General features: G+C 42.1%; 1 protein-coding gene across 1 annotated transcript; it reads left to right on the forward strand.

Moving 5' to 3' along the window:
* Window positions 1-203: 203 nt before the first annotated feature.
* oprd1b (opioid receptor, delta 1b) lies at window positions 204-9,289 on the forward strand. The gene is made up of 3 exons (XM_061777701.1): window positions 204-596; window positions 2,520-2,875; window positions 4,594-9,289. The coding sequence occupies exons 1-3, from the start codon at window positions 322-324 to the stop codon at window positions 5,121-5,123; spliced, it is 1,161 nt and encodes a 386-aa protein (XP_061633685.1). The 5' UTR covers window positions 204-321; the 3' UTR covers window positions 5,124-9,289.
* The last annotated feature ends 8,508 nt before the right edge of the window (window positions 9,290-17,797 follow it).

Below are 17,797 nucleotides of genomic sequence, written 5' to 3' on the forward strand. Positions count from 1 at the left end.
CTTGGACTTGCCATCATTTTGAAGTACATAGACGTTTCATAATTCACAACACATACTTTATATACAGCGAAGTGTAAGTAATATCAATACTATAGAGAGACTAGTGAGGGAGGGAGGGAGGGAGGGAGGGGAAAGAGCGAATGAAAGCGAGAGAGCACATGAGAGAGAGGGAGAGGGAGTAAAAGGCGCTGTGACAATTATACTCGCAGTCTCGGTAGTCCGCAGCTCACGTAAAAACAAACAAAGAAACAACAACAACAAAATATCTCCTTGTCTAAAGAAATCTCATCTTATTTTTTTTTTTTTTTTTTTTTTTTTGTGATGGAGTTCCCCACTTTCCCTCCGAGTGCCATGTACGTGTCGTTAAGTCCGCTGAACGCCAGCATCCCCGACTCGCTCCTGCCCGGACCGCCGAAATGCGCCGGGGCCAACTGGACCGACGGCACCGACGGCACCAACGGCACGAACGGCACCGGCGCGTCCGTGGGTCGCGACACGGCCAGGGTGGTCATCGCCGTGTGCATTACCGCCCTGTACTCGCTCATCTGCGTGGTGGGGCTGCTGGGCAACGTCCTCGTCATGTACGGCGTGGTCAGGTAAGAACTCGGGAATATTGCAATCAAGCATCATCAACTACAAACGAAACAAACAACAAAAAGCACTTCAACTCGTGTGTCATGGGGAGAGCTGCATTTACTGTATATGCTATGTTAACTATTTGAAGCCCTCAATCAATAAGTATCCTGACTAATGAGAACACATTTATCTACCAGTACTTTTCTTTTTTTTTTTTAAAGTACTACTCCTATCATCACTAATTATGATGATATAATAGCAACTATAGTAGTGCTAATGAGGTTTTAAATCACGTTTTTAATTACCAATCAGCACTCATTTTCATAGTGGCAATAATTTAGATGCTAAATTAAAACATTCAAAGAGAAAATGATATTGCTATCACTGTTACTTGTACTAATTATGACGCTGTGGCTGGGCTAATGATGGTACAGTACATATTTTAAAACTTTGTAAAAAATGTTTTGTTTTTTAAATACTAATGTATTGCAATGACGTTTTCAATAATAATAATAAAAAAACAGTACTATTATGTTAACCAGTACTCATTTTAATTATTTTTATTAGATTATTATAATAATTATTATTATTTATCATCGCTGTATTAACTATGATGTTGTGGCTTGACATATAATGATGATGCACTTTTTTTATTTTTTAGAATTACAACTACAACCAGTACGATGACAAAAACGCTACTATGTATAAATAATGACTTTTTTTAATAAAAAAAAATCACTACTACTAATCACTATTCCAAGTCTTAATTTTGATGTTTATAAATAACTAATTATTTTTTTCCCACAATTTATTACAATTACAGTCTTTTTTTCTTCAGTTATTGCCATCACTATTATAATAATAATGATACATCAGATTTCCATCCATCCATCCATCCCTTTTCCGTGGGTCGCGGGCGTGCTGGAGCCTATCCCAGCTGACTCTGGGCGAGAGGCGGGGTACACCCTGAACTGATCCCCAGCCAATCGCAGGGCACATATAAACAAACAACCATTGGCACACACATTCACTCCTATGGGCAATTTAGATTCTTCAATCAACCTACCATGCATGTGTTTGGGATGTGGGAGGAAACCGGAGTGGCCGGAGAAAACCCTCGCAGGCACGGGGAGAAAATGCAAACTCCACACACTCAGAAGTGTGAGGCAGATGTGCTAACCGGTCGGCCACCGTCTCGTCTACATCAGATTTATATAGCGTTTTTCCGCAACACTCAAAGACAATAAAAATAATAAACGTGACAATAACAGAAGTACTAATGATGTTTTTCTCTTTCTTGCTTGTGTTAGTGCCACACTACCACATATAGTTAATACTCACCAGAGGGGAAGGAGAGAGTGCAATGTACAGCTGAGCTTTGCACTAAAACCTCCTCAAGGCCCAAATTATCTTCCTCATGAGCAACGTTTTTGTCAAATCGATGCATTTATTTGCATGGCTAACACACAGTGATCAGTCACTCCGATGGTTGTGGATGGTATTGATTCATTTGGTCGGGCGTTGCGGCTAATACCCATGAAGTAGTTTGAGAAAACCGTCGCTGTCATGTAGGAAGCGCCTAACACATGCAGGCCCGAAAAAAAGAAATAAGCACTTTCCAAATGGCACATCAGAGAGGAGAACTGAAGCGTTTCTGCGCAGGAGTCATTATATCCAAGTGCGGTTTAATAGAGGTTACGGTCATTGTGGCAGAACAGAGGCTCTCATGCAGTTGTAACACTATCACAGCTTTGTGCATCTGAAAAGCTTTTATTATTCCGCGGAAAACTGCGTATCTTTGAAAGAGGAAATGAGGCTAAAATCAATACAGTAGTTTGGTTTCTAACGTCGTTACGTTTTAATGGCAATCAGGAGTGGACCGCAGCAGACATAAACAAATCCTTTGCTTCTCAGCGCGTTCACAGTGCTTGACTCCTCGCCAGGTACACCAAGATGAAGACGGCCACCAACATCTACATCTTCAACCTGGCCCTGGCGGACGCCCTGGCCACCAGCACCTTGCCCTTCCAGAGCGCCAATTACCTGATGAGCACGTGGCCGTTCGGGGAGCCGCTGTGCAAAGTGGTCATCGCCATCGACTACTACAACATGTTCACCAGCATCTTCACGCTCACCATGATGAGCGTGGACCGCTACGTGGCCGTGTGTCACCCTGTGAGGGCCCTGGACTTCCGCACTCCGGCCAAGGCCAAGATTATCAATATCTGCATCTGGATCCTATCGTCGGTCATCGCGGTCCCTGTGATGATCATGGCCGTTACCAAGGTGACAGACAAAGGTGAGGAGCCACAGATGCATTGTGGTAGATGAGAAAATGTATCCGCCAGTTGTTATGAAATGCTGTATTTGTTGTTCCAATTACAACAAAGCCCCGCTATTTGTGGAGAATACGGACCGAGCCCTGTCGCGAATAGCAAAAGACCAAAAGTAATTGACGCCCATGCCAATATTAATAGACGCAGAAAAATGCACCGCCAGTGCACGTGTAGCAGAGCAAAAACATCCACGTGGTGAATAGTTTCTGTAACTTCCGCTAGCAAACTGGGCTAAACTTAGCCCCTCATTGACATCCAAAGATTTTAGTCTCTAAACTATGTTAAGGCGAGTTGAGGAGTTTCATTTAGAAGAAAGTAGTGTGTTGCCGCCTTCTCGTGGCATCTGTAGGGCGGTAGCTGAGCATGCACTGTTGTGCTGCGTGTTGGCGTACTTGTTCCGCTGCTGAAACTACTTTGTTTGTAACCTCAAAATGTTCGACACTATGTTGGTACCGTTAGGACTCATTTAAATTCATACCTCTCCAAACACATGCTTCCGCTTCAAGCCAAATGTAGTAACTTTGTTATGAAGACAAGCAAAGACTCTCAAACTGTTTTTCACTAGTGCAACCAGGCTCCGTTCGTTTAAATTTTATAAATGTATGCCGCCATCTAGAGGTTATGAAAAAGCCGTACACTTTCATTCCAAGATGCCAGCGCCACTTAGAGGTTATGAAAAAGTGTAGCCTCCACTTTCATTCCAAGATGACAGGGGTACGTATGACTGCATATATGTACAGTTGTGCTCATAAGTTTACATACCCCGGCAGAATTTGTGAAATATTGTTGATTTAAATACGGCCATATGACTGAACAACAACCATCATTAATTTCTTTATGGTTATGTGTTGTTAAATGATAATGCTTTTCTGAAATGCTTGACACTTTAATTTGAATCCCATTAAAATAAAATGAAATGTGTTTCGTCTGGTCCTTCATGTTTTCTTTAAAGAATTGTACCCATCTTACAAATTCTGCCTGGGTAATCAAAAATATGAGCACAACTGTGTGTTTTCTCATTTACTAAATAAAAGTTGGGCTGTGAATTTCAAAATAAGAGCAAGTAAATTAAAAAAAAGTATTACGTGTTCAAATAAAGTGCTTAACTTCAGAATAATTTTTTGAGAAAAAAATAACAAAATACAGATATTACTTCATGTTTTGATCATATGGGTAGAAGCAAAATCATGCATTGTAAAAATGCATTATACATAGGTAGAAGGGTTTTCCAGAATTTTGAGGTCAGCATTGGGGGTGCGTATTATACATGGCTGTGCATTATACATGAGAAATTACAATACAGTAATTGACACTAAAAGTAATTTTACTTTTGGACTCAGAGTAAATGCATTTCAGTCTTTACTTTTTTATTTTTTACTTACAGTATGTACAGAAGTTTAATTAGTACTTGCATCAGTGTTTTTTTGTTATTTTTTTTAAAACAGGTATCTATCTGTACTTGTACTCAAATACAGAGTGTGAGTACTTTTGCCACGTTGAGATACAATCAGCTCAGTTGTACAAAAACGCCTCTTTGTTCAGTTGTTTCAGTGGCAGGTGCTTGTGTCGAATTGAGGGAGTAATGAGGCCGTAGAAGAGAACACATTTGAGCTGGGTTATTAAACTTAAATTAGCCTAGCCACATGAGCCTCTGTTCAACTGCCGTCGTTTTTCTCCCCAGGCAACGTGGATTGCAGAATTATCTTTCCACAACCAGACTGGTACTGGGACACCGTGACAAAAATCTGTGTGTTCATCTTCGCCTTCCTGGTGCCCGTGCTTGTCATCACCGTCTGCTACGGTCTGATGATCCTGCGGCTAAAGAGCGTCCGTCTCCTCTCCGGATCCAAAGAGAAGGACAGGAACTTGAGGCGGATCACCCGTATGGTCCTCGTAGTGGTGGCAGCTTTCATCATTTGCTGGACTCCCATACACATCTTCATCATCGTCAGGACCATGGTGAAAATCGACCACAAGAACCTCCTGGTGATGGCGAGCTGGCATCTGTGCATTGCCCTGGGCTACACCAACAGCAGCCTCAACCCGGTCCTTTACGCCTTCCTGGATGAGAACTTCAAGAGGTGCTTCAGGGATTTCTGCCTGCCCTATCGCACACGTACGACGCAGCACAGCTTCTCCCGTGGCCGCAACAACACCAGAGAGCCCGTGTCCGTTTGCGCCCCCTCCACCGGAGGCAGACCGCCCGCATGACTAGGCGTGGACCGTACGGGGATCCAGGATGACCTCCAGACGGAAGTCACGCAGTTCTCCACCACAGGAGTGTGAACGCATACATGTTGGCATTTGTTCCACCGCTGTCAGTTTTTATCTCGAGCTTGTGGACGAGGCTTCACGTGATGGATCCCTCGTGTAGAGTCTAAATGTTTGTTTTTCAGGATGCTGAAAAAATGCCAATGTGTGCCTGTAGATCATAAACTGGTGGAGTCAAATGTACAGACCGATGAATAACACAAAAAAGAGGAGAACCCCTTTAACAGGCATTTAAGAACACCTTGAACTTGAACACAGAAATCATACACTGTCCATATACAGTATACAAATAAGATCACAGAGAACATACAATTTAATTCAACCCAAATCTAGCTTAATGTATAGAAACAAGAACATACAAATGTGTCTTCTCACAGTAAAGGTAACAAAAAAAAAAAAGACATCACCTCAATGGCTTCATTAGGCATAAAGCAGTAAAGCGATGTTTTCTTCATGCTTCAAAATTGCGGACAAAGTTAACGCTGAAATAGTTAACATGCTAAGGACCTTATTTCAGTCAGCATTAGCTGCAATCAAACTAATTTACTGGAGTAAGAAACAGTTTTCATCAAAAAAGTTTGGATGTTTTGATCCTGCTTACTGAGGGGTAAGACTCGAAAATCTCTCAGAGGTTCATTTTGTTTTGGTAATTCCAAATAAAATCGTGTAGGTGATTAATTATAAAACTGAGAAGCTGGAAAAAAAAAAAAAAAGTTCCTGTTTACATGACATTTGAGCTGTCACTGATTGCTAGGTCAGATTTTCTTGGGCCAAAATGTTTTGTGCCATCATCCGTCCATTTTCTATAGCGCTTGTCCTCGTTAGGGTTGCGGGTGAGCTGGAGCCTTTCCGAGCAGACAGTCAATCGCAATGATTTGTGCAGTAGAGAGCAATTTTTAAAAAGTTAACCGTGTTCCCTATGCTCTTGTCTTTTTTTCCCCAAAAAACCTGCTTGAGCTTGCCCGGAGTTGTCCCAAATGAAATATCACTGCTAAGGTGCTCCGTTGAGTCTAAATGTGACCACCATGACGGCACTAGAACATGACATTTTCCACTTGTGAGATGAATCGCCCTGTTCCTTTTATTTGTCACCGAGCTGTACAATGTTCCCGTGGTCAGACATTCAAAATGCACTACACACTACAGGCAACGTTTAGCCTACAAAGCGTTTTGAATGATCTTCCAGCTGTGTCTCCACTTCAACACATTATAGGGTGTTACATTACTGAGCGTCAGCTTTAACAGTGCTTGGAGACGTCCGCGCCATATTGGGAGAGAAGCGGCGCTCAGTGTAAACAGAACGGGGTGATAGGCTTCTCTCGCAGTGGAGTACATCCATCTAAAAGGCACAGAGGTCTTCTTATCCAATTGAGTCACGAACGACTCGTTAAATATTCCACATGATGGAGAGCAGGGGTGAAAGAGACAACAGCGTGTGGCCTTGATAAATCACCACCAGAACATTTAGATGTTTTATGATGTTGTATTCGAATCCCCCTCTCTCTTCAGTGCATGCTAATGTGTAAATAGCGAAGACGACAGTTCCCTTCTCCACCAGAGACGACGCAACCCGGGCAATTGCCCCTGAGTAGAAAAGGGGACCCAGAGAGACAACTGACACACGTCCATATGAGTGGCACAAATGGAAACTCCTATAGAAGCTGCAGTTTTGCACAATCCAAAGACCCGTAAGTAGCATTTAAAAAATAAATACATTGCCCCACTATTGGCCAAGGTGTCAGCAGTGCTTGCTTTCCATTCCTTTTTTACAAATTATTTATTGACTTGGTTGTGTTTGAATCATTCTGAAACATTTGCCACCATGGTCCTTTTTGCCTGGGCCGCTGTTCACCACTTTATGACCATTGGACCTAGCAGCGTCCATTCATCTGGGAAGATCTTTGGGAGACACCAAACTCATCCAACCATGTCTTTTTTTTAACGGACATTGTCGCGAGCACTGGCACACAGTCACGCAAAAAGAAAAGGTCCTTCACTACATTTGGAACTTTTGGACACGGCTGATTTGTGTTTGGCACATCCGCCTTACAGTTTACAGGTTGGAGGTTCAAATCCAGATTGTGCAGCGTTTGCGTGTTCTCCCTGTGCTTGCGTGGGTTTTCTCAGGGCACGCCGACTTGCTCCCGCATTCCAAAAACACGCGTCAGTGAATTTCCCCGCTGTGGGATCAATAAAGTCGTCGTTTCCGTCATCTTCTATTCATTGACAACTCTAAATTGTCCACATTTAGGTGGTGAATGTGAGTGTGAATAGCTGTTTGTCTATGGGATAGGCTCTCGCTCACCCGCGACCCAATGAGGAGAAGCCTTATAGGAACTGAACGGATGGATGAAACCTTTGTCCATATCATGTACATTCAGTGTGCCAGAGTGAGAACCACCATCATGACAATGAACGTTCACTGCTTCAAGAGAGAATTCAATAACATGAATGTGCTAATGCGTTGCAAGAAATTGCTTTCAATTTTCTGCAAATCTATTCTTGCGATGGTAAAAGGAGACGTAATCCCACACGAGGGGCACAGTCATGGTCAATGTCACCACACCGCACCTTCAATTCTGTGCCTGCCCGCTCAAAGATGGTAAAAGACACCGTAAAAATCTGGTGGAAACAACCGTTGCGCCCAGCGTATCTGCCATTGACTAATTGTTTCCACTCATCTCGTGGTCGGTCTGAACGTTTTTCTCGGCACGACTTTCAGCCTACACGAAAGCTTTGACGGCGGAGGCGGCACAGTACGCTGACTCAATGACCTCAAACGGGCTTGGAGGAAATTCATCAGCAAATCAAGGAGAGGCTTCCCATTCACATTACGTCTGATGGAGGAATTATCCATTAAGGATGACTGGACATTTGAACGAGATTTTTTTTTTTTCTTAGCACATTTCATGTTCAAATGGACTGATGCCAATACTTGTATCTGACTTCAAATGTAAATACAGTAACCTTGTTCTGTTAGAGCATAAAGTGATGCAAATGATTTGGCTGCAATGTGCTATCAAGCTGTCGTATTGCTGGACTCGATCAGCATATTTATGTTGTTTGATTATGACTATAGAGTTTCACTAAAAGGTTGCACCATCAGTCCTGGATGAGTATTGGGACCAAACTGGGGGAAAGAAAAAGAAATTAGATTAATAATAATAAATAAAAAAAAGCTTTTGTTGCGTTTTTACTCTCTGACAATACAGATTTGTTTTCTAGGACTTTTTTTTAACAAAAGAATCTTGACTTATTTTTCTTGTAAAATGATTTCTTCTAATTATTGTCTGTTTTTATTTTTTTCCTTTTCAGTATGGTTCTAATACTCCTTCATACGTCAAAAGCGGTCTTATCTCATCGTGACTTTGTATTTAGTCATCTCTATCAAAAGGAGCGTTTCAGTGTTTTTAGGTCTGCAATGCTTTTTAGCTAAATGACAATGTTAACCGTAATGCCTTAATCAGCATTAGCGTTTTGTTGAAAATGGCGCTTTGAGAGTGCTATAAGAAAGTATAGTGATCCCTTTGTACAAACTGCCTTGACAAGCTTTGGCTTTATTGTCATATGAGGCAGCATATGTCGTCTTGTAAATGTCAGTGAATTTTGGCAGCAGTAATCACATATTAGATATTGCTGACACGTGTTAATCTGCTGTATGTAAATTCAGGTTTGCGTCATGAGAGTGACACATGTAATTAGCGAGCACGATCAGGTATGGATTCCTGTGCACGAGGGAGAGGGCGTCTGTGACCTTCGAGGGCGACATTATTACCGAACCGCTGGGGAAGCTTCTGGTGGTCGCAGCGGTGGATGTGTCGCATCGAAAGAATGAGCGGAAATGTCACTAACCAACTGAAAGCACAATATTATCCTTCGTCCGGGATACCATTTGAGATGTTGGCCACAAAACAAAATGACAATAAGAGCTGGTGAGTTCTATTTTTGAATGCTGTAAATAGATCCTGAACTTGCAAGATGCATGTTTGTACATTTATTTCCTTGAAATGATATGTTGTTTTGTTCAAACAGGTGTGGGAAAGCGATTTTTTATCATTTGTAGGTTGTGGTTCTCATGGTAATAGCTAATAAAGGAACACGGAATATGTGATTGTCCTGTGAGTTTTGTTGGGATTTTTTTTTTAATTCCCCCCCCCCACACACACAAATGCTCATTAAATATGGATTCCAAAGTTATGGAAGCTTAAGAACTGTATGCTCCAGTGGACTTGAATCTTACTCGCCCACACATTTTGAGAACTAAAATATCAATTTGTTAGAAGACTGATAATGGCTCTGCTGATGGAATAATTAGAAAGCGCCGCTCATCCAGATTGCTTTCGTGCCCTTATGGATGTTTCAATTATTATTTTTTTTCACTCCACGAGTTGAATAGAGGAGTTTCGCACAAAAGGAAAGCCACTCAGCAAAATGTCACAAGAATCCATGCGAGCTGAGCAGTCGGCCGGAGGTTATTATGAGGACGGGGGAGAAGCTGTGATTATTTTCACCTGCCACAGTCGGGACAATAAATCATGGCTCTTATGAAATATACATGGTTGTGCCTATGAGTTCCGTGTGTGCAAGAAAATGCGCACAAATGTACAGTGGTGCCTTGGGATAAGAGTTTAATTAATGTAATGTTACTGTATGTGATTAATATACAGTACTGGTAGATTGTTTTTCCGTCAGGCTGAAATACTCACGTGTACTCTTCGACTGCCATTAAATGAAAATACAGTTAAATAACATGACTTTGTAAAGAGTTTCTAATTGAGGCTAAACAGGACAATAACATGTTTGTCATCAGCTAGTAATGCTCTAACAATATATTATTTACACTTGGTATATTTAACATTTCAACCTAAAGTGTTTCACAAATTCAAAGCATTACAACTACAAGTACTGTATCCTGTTTCTATTCAGTGTGGTCCCAGTAGTCCTTTTTATAATTGGAATAACCAGAATGACTGCAGATAAGCCACAAAGTCAGCAAAGTTGCAATAACAACAAAGTGAGTTGTGGTTTTTCAACTAGCGTGATTTGTTTTTGCTCAGTTGTTACGCAGGATGGCTTTTCTTGATGCAACATTCGCATTTATGCGGGCAACTTTTAAAATATAATATAAGGATAGGAATTAAGAGACAAGTTTTATTTTTGGGTTAGGTCAGTTTGTTTCAAAATAACATTTCTGGCTCGGATGATTTACCGCCCCACTTTGCCCCTGATGCAAAATGGCCATGAACACTTTGCTTCTTTCTTTAAGGTCTCTTGCGTCGGAAGCTTTTCTTTCTCATCGGTTATTGAACGTACAGTATAAAGGCACAGACGCATGCATACTTACCGCACATCAATGACGCGTACATGATTGGACGCGTTTAGAGTCGAACCCTGACGGCATTTGTGCACTGGTGCTAATTAAGAGACGGGAATCTTGCTGATGCATTCACAAAATCTTTGTGTTTGCTGGTAATGTCTTCCTTTGTCAGGATGAAAAGCTCACTCAATCCAACAGATGTGTCTTGCAAGACTCTTGTTAAGTGATTTACAGCTCGTTTATCTGCAAAGCTGAAGAGATCAGTGAAGACATGAGCTCCTTGTGAAAATAGACCTCTGCTTCTGCTGTAGCCTGATGAAACATCTTTGTGCTGAGGATTAGATCGAGGAAGAACTCGTGCCCCGTTACAGGGCGTTAGTAGGGAGGGAAAAATTCCCCAATTCAAACCGAGTTGAATTGGTAAGAAGGCAGACCTTTTCTGGTAATGGATCAGGCCTGCTGTTTTGTGCATCTGCCTGATACTCTATATTAAACCAGAGAAGCAAATAGCTTCACTTTCACTGGAGTGGAATCCCTGCTGGCTCAAAGCGTCCAACTGGGTGCTATCTGACAGCTGGGAGCCACATGAGCCCTGGTTGGTAAACTCGCTTCTGACACAACCCAGTCAGCCTTTTAGATTTGGCTGCACTGGATGCTTACAACTTGGCTGCAGGTTCTTCATGTCACAACAGAATGTGACTAAGTGATCACGGAATCAATATGACATAGAGGAAAAATTATGTGACAGAAGTGCATAGTTTTGAGACAAACACACACTATAATAGCGCACAGCAGATGTGTAAACATCAGATGAGGGCACGAGTCCTTCTCTCAAGCCTCTGCAGCTGCCGGTCACCCGTCGAGGGTGCTTCACGGCAAGCCCCTCGGTCCACTATATGAGGATCTCAATCTATCGAGGCAATCTGGAGTAATTACAAGTATGGTCCGCAGGCGATCGGGCGCAAGCGGCCCGAATAAGTGGATACTTCTCACATATTCATTTATTAATAATGTCCTATTTGGTTTCCTGTGCACACACTTACACAAGAGCATGCTGGCTGACAGTTCCAATCTAGCCTACTCCAAGCACCATGGCAACAGGCAAGCGCTCAAAACATTGGGCACAAAGTGTGTCACCTACACTGTAAAAATGTAACACTATTTATGGATGTTTTGGGGGAACCTACCAGCAGTTATTCACAGAAACCCCTCAAGAGCGTGCAAAAGCCTCTCGGACCCTCCACATCCTGGTCACCAGCTCTTCCGGCTCCTTCTCTCAGGTAGGCGCTACGGATCAATGCAAGCTAGAACTCGCAGACATTCCAACAGCTTCTTCCCTCTTGCAATCAACTTCTTAAACAGCTAACCTACAATTCCATTGCAACATCCTGGCAATTTCTTTGTCTTGAGTTTGTTGTCACATTTCTGTGGGGCCAATTATACATACTCGTGCACTCAGTGTAGTGGTCTCGCCACGCTGCACTATTTGCATATGTATGGTTGACCAATACTGGCCACTCATGCCAGAGTAGCATCTGCTCCATTTGCACACTGACTGACGAGTATCTGCGACATTTGCAAAACCAACTTTGTCCCAGATTATCGCACGACTCGCTTGACGTCTCGGCGCCCTTTGCACAATGGTCATTGCACCGGACTATTGCAATATTAGTCATTCAAACTGCTCTTAGTGCTAGAGGACTCTGCATCTTTTTGCACAATGGTTAAAAAACAAAACAAACAAAAAAATGTACCGGCATTACCAGATAACTAGCAACCCTTCATTGTTCAGTGACTGTTTTTTTTTTTTGTCAATGTCTTTATGTCTCCAAAGTGTTCTCTGTCGATTGACTGTCTGTTGTCGTACTAGAGCGGCTCCAATTACCATTCCTTGTGTGTTTTTTGGACATACTTGGCAAATAAAGATGATTCTGATTATTTGCGGTATTTTTTTTTTAACATATCCCTCGCTTACATTTCGAGAATGTTTTTTTATGGCAATAATCAGGAGCGTTAATTAGTCACCGATTTTCACAGGGGTATTACGACGTTGACGCTATACGCAGGGATGTCAACCTCATTTTCATGATGGGCCACTTCATTATGGTTTCCCTCAAAGGGCCATTATGATTGTGAAAACTGTGAAATATAATCACCCTTATAATAGGGCTGCACAATATTGGAAGAAAATGACACTGCAATGTAAAATAATATAAGGATCAGTGTTGGGAAAGTTCATTTTCCACGCGAACTAGAACCAAGAACAAACTATTTCATAGCTCTTTTTTTTCAGTATGTTGCTGATGGGCTATTACCCTGAAAATACTAGCATTTCATTTCCCCGTTGTTGCCACCCATTCAGTCCACACTAGTAGCCAGCTGCAGCCTACTGGAAAAACTTGTTGCTTGAATGGTGTTTTTCCCTCTCTGGCAGGGAAGGAGCCCGAGCTGGTGTGTGAGGTCGAGAAGTTCCGACTAGATATAGTCGGACTCGCCTCCCCGCACAGCTTGGGCTCTGGTACCAGTCCCCTGAGAGGGGTCAGGGATGAGATCCTGCCCCAAGTGGAGGAGTTCAAGTATCTTGGGGTCTTGTTCACGAGTGAGGGAAGAATGGAACGGGAGATCGACAGGCGGATCAGTGCAGCATCTGCAGTGATGCGGACTTTGTATCGATCCGTTGTGGTAAAGAAGGAGCTAAGCCGAAAGGCGAAGCTCTCGATTTACCGGTCGATCAACGTTCCTACCATCACCTTTGGTCACAAGCTGTGGGTTGTGACCGAAAGAACAAGATCCCGGATACAAGCGGCCGAAATGAGTTTCCTCCGCAGGGTGTCCGGGCTCTCCCTTAGAGATAGGGTGAGGAGCTCGGTCATCCGCGAGGATCTCAGAGTAGAGCTGCTGCTCCTCCACATCGAGAGGAGCCAGATGAGGTGGCTGGGGCATCTGATTCGGATGCCTCCCGGACGCCTCCCTGGTGAGCTGTTCCGGGCACGTCCCACCGGGAGGAGACCCTGTGGACGACCCAGGACACGCTGGAGAGAGTACGTCCTTCGGCTGGCCTGGGAACGTCTCGGGATCCCCCTGGAAGAGCTGGATGAAGTGGCTGGGGAGAGGGAAGTCTGGGTGTCCCTGCTAAAGATATTGCACCCGCGACCTGACCTCAGATAAGCGGTAGAAAAATGAATGAATGGATGGATTCTGATACAAATAATTTTCCTAGTGATCCGTTGATTCAGTTGAACGGTTGTTTCACTGTTGTTGATTCATTACAGTACACCATCTACTACTGCGTACATCGCGATGACCTTGCGCAACAAAATGTCGGAAAATAGCGGCAGTAGCACTGCCTTGCTGATTTTCCCACATCCTATCCTGCCCTTTTCTGTCCTCTCGTATCTGTTAGTTAGTTATTGCATGCCCCCCCCCAATCTACAAATAACTGTTGTAATGTTCAAATATCTAGACTGTCTCACTATTGTTCTGCTGTGGTTTTCACCCCTAGTCCCACTCTGTCCCTCTGTCTGTCCCCTAAAGCCCTTTTCTGTCTGGCTACATTTTCAATAAACATCAGAATAATTTCAAAAATTTTAAAATAGGCAAAGGGAGTATTTCAAACTCCTCTGTTGCACGGCAACACTGTTCCAGCACAAAGGCATACAGATCCACCATTTTGCAAGGTCATGTAGCTGAACAGGAAGTTTAAAAAAATATAAGAAAAAAGGAAAATAGTGGCTGCCAAATATTGGAGTATTCAGCTGTTCAATTATAAAGATGAAACAGTATATGCAGGTACTCAGGCATAAAACAGGAGGACACATTAGAATGGCTTTTATAAATAATGGTTGTTTTTAGACGATTCAACCGACTGGTCTTCATCAGGACAATAAAAAATTCTAGCGGACAAACACACGTCTTTAATAGCATGTGGACAATCAATCAATCAATCAATTCGCCAATCAATCCAGGGAAGGTAGGAGGAGCTGTAGATTATAACATCATATTACGCTGAAAGAAAAGACACAAAGCAACAGCACAAACAACATGAATCACAAAAAGGTGCATTAAAGAAAACACATAGTCAAGGTCAGCAATTAAACCAAGAGCAATTAATGTTACACAGGGATGTGGTGGGGAGAAGAAGAAAAAAAGCTAGCATCACAATTCATTAGATATTAAAATGAATTAGATATGTGAATGAAGGATTGGTATTAAGCTAAGTCTAGTACCTGCACTCTTTTACTACAAAGCCACGCTGTTGTGAAACGTGCAGAATGTGATTTAGCATTGTCTTGGTGAAATAAGCAGGGCCGTCCATGAAAAAGACGTTGCCTGGATGGCAGCATATGTTTCTCCAAAACCTGCACGTACCTGTCAGCATTAATGGTGCCTTCACAGATGTGTAAGTTCCCCATGCCATTGGCACTAACACAGCCCCATACCATCACAGATGCTGGCTTTTGAACTTTGCGTCCATAACATTCCGGATGGTTCTTTTCCTCTTTGGCCCGCAGGTCATGATGTCCACATTTTCCCAAAACAATTTGAAATGTGGACTCGTCAGACCACAGAACACTTTTCATCAGTCCATCTTAGGTGTGCTCGGACCCAGAGAAGCCGGCGGCGTTTCTGGGTGTTGAGTTTCAAGTTGCACTTACGGATGTAGGGCCGAACTGTGTTTACTGACATTGGTTTACTGAAGTGTTCCTGAGCCCATGTGGTGATATCCTTTCCACATTGATGTCGGTTTTTGATGCAGTGCCGCCTGAGGGATCGAAGGTCACGGGCATTCAATGTTGGTTTGATTTGCAAATCATTGTATTCTGTTTTTATTTATGTTTAACATAAACGTCCCAACTTCATTGGAATTGGGGTTGTAAATATAGCTGCATATATTTGAAGACCGAGACAGCCCACAGTTCATTTTAAAACGTTACGACCCGAGTTATGAGTTGCATAGTGTTAAATATATTCTAGAAGTTATCATTTATTTGCTTAGCTTGCATTAGTATTATGGACGATTTTAGATGTCTCGCCTTCGAAAAGATGACTCAGCATCATCCGATGGAAGGGTGCCTGGACCAAGGACGTGATCGGATGTGGTCGGGTCGGGACAAGTGTTGGTCCAATATTATGTGTCGTGTCTTATTGCTTAGAATACTATGTCTGGGAAAAACCCTCTTATTATCAAATATTATGTGTCGTGTCTTATTGTTTAGAATACTATGTCTGGGAAAAACCCTCTTATTATCAAATATTTTGTGTTGTGTCTTATTGCTTAGAACATTATGATTTGTAAATCCCTCCTATTTCAAATAAATGCAGGAGCGAGGGGGGGGATTGTTTAGAGCGTGTTGAGAGGCTGTGATCTGAACAATCTCCCATACGCCCTCCTCATGAGAAAAAGAAACCAGCGTCTTCATTCCTTTTGTGTCTATTTTTTATAATGTTGGGTAAGATAAATCCAACATTAAATTGGTCCTTCGAGCCGGATGTCAACACACCCGAGGATTCCAGTTGTGGAGCCGACTTCCAGTTAAGAGACCGTGGCCACGGCAAGTAAGACCCTTTACGGGACTGGTCTTCGTTCTCCTCAACTGGGATCTGAAGGTTGACGACAATCCACAGGATTGAAGACGACTGGTGAGTTAAATTTAAATTTTTTTTTTAGGAAAAAGGACGCCGGAGTCCAGAAATTCCGCGAGGACGGCGGAGTCCTGTACGTACTTAAATTCCGTGTTTAATAAACCCTGTGAATACTAGTCAATGGCGGGTAAAATAAAGAAACTAGGAAAGTTTCGTGGCGTCGTAGTTAAATTCCGTATAGGATGGCGGAGTCCTCTAATGAGCTGTTGACAGACGTAGTTAAATTCCGTATGGGACGGCGGAGTCCTCTGACGAGCCAGTGTGAATGAAAACTGTTTGAATGAGAGTGTAAATGGGAAATGGGAAACCACTAGGTTTTTCATTCCATACCAAAACAGTGGGAAAGTAAACGGTGGACTTTTGTGGATGCAAAGGCAAGAATTCTCCACTCGAAAGAGTTGAAGTGAGAATTACCACAGAAAGTCAATTTGAATCACCGTCCTACTGAAAAGAAACAGTGTTCTAGACTACCCTAGGTAGTATTACACTGAACCAAATTCTTTCAAATGGGGAAAGGAAGTAGTAAAATAAAAAACAGGAATACACTGCAGTGTAAAGGTTGGAGGTTCATTAAATTAAATTTAAAAGAAAAAAAGAAACAGGATCCTGATAAAATTTTATATTTAGAGACAGGGATAACCGAACACGGCTTTAATGGTTGGTTAAATACACAAAAAATAGCCGCGTTGCAGGAATCAAATTATATAAAAAATAAAAGACAAGCCACCGTTAAACGTGGGAAAGGCTGTTGTCTGCAGCCTTGGAGCTTATCACAAAAATAGAAGATAAAAAAGAATGTGATGAGCTGCAGTAATACAGAGAGCAGCATGCGTACCAAACCCACGCACATTGTTAAATTCATTAAGACCAGACGCTACTGTGTTTACAGTAGTGGACATTAATGCATTAATGCATTCTTTTCAGTACCAATAGAAAATAACAGTCAATTTTGGTTTGCATTCACATTTGAGAAAAAAAAAATATATATATATACATTTACTAGATTACCGCAAGGTTACTGTGAAAGTCTAACTAATTATTCACAAGTTATGACAACACGCATGTCTTCTGGCATCTACAGATGAAGACACATGCAAAGATTCATTGACCTTACTGCATCATCTAACAGAAGAGGGACATAAAGTTAACAAAAATAAATTGCAATGATGTAAAAGACAAGTTAAATATCTAGGCCATAATTTAAGTATAGGAGGAAAGACTATATTAGAAGACAGGAGAGCTATAGTCTTAAAAAATCCTAAACCACAGACGAAGAAACATAATAATCATTTTTAGGTCTGACAAATTATTGTACAGCATGGATTCCAAACTATGCAGAAATTGTTGCACCATTGTCAAAATTAATATATGAAAACAACCTTAAAATGACATCACCTGTTTAATGGAGTACAGAGGCAGAAAAGGCCTTCTGTGACATTAAACAACATTTGGTCTCCAGTGCTGCGCTAGGCCTTCCAAATTTAATGATAAAACATTCATTCAAATGGTAGATTGTAAAAGCTATTGCATGACCTCCGTACTTACACAACAATACGGTGATAAGACCAATAGCTTATTTTTCAACTAGAGAGCAGTTCACCCTAAAGGTCCCACATACAGTGTCTGCTCTCCTATTGCAAATCACCTGCAAGAC

Source organism: Phyllopteryx taeniolatus, chromosome 6, assembly GCF_024500385.1.
Source record: "Phyllopteryx taeniolatus isolate TA_2022b chromosome 6, UOR_Ptae_1.2, whole genome shotgun sequence".
Lineage (NCBI taxonomy): Eukaryota > Metazoa > Chordata > Actinopteri > Syngnathiformes > Syngnathidae > Phyllopteryx > Phyllopteryx taeniolatus.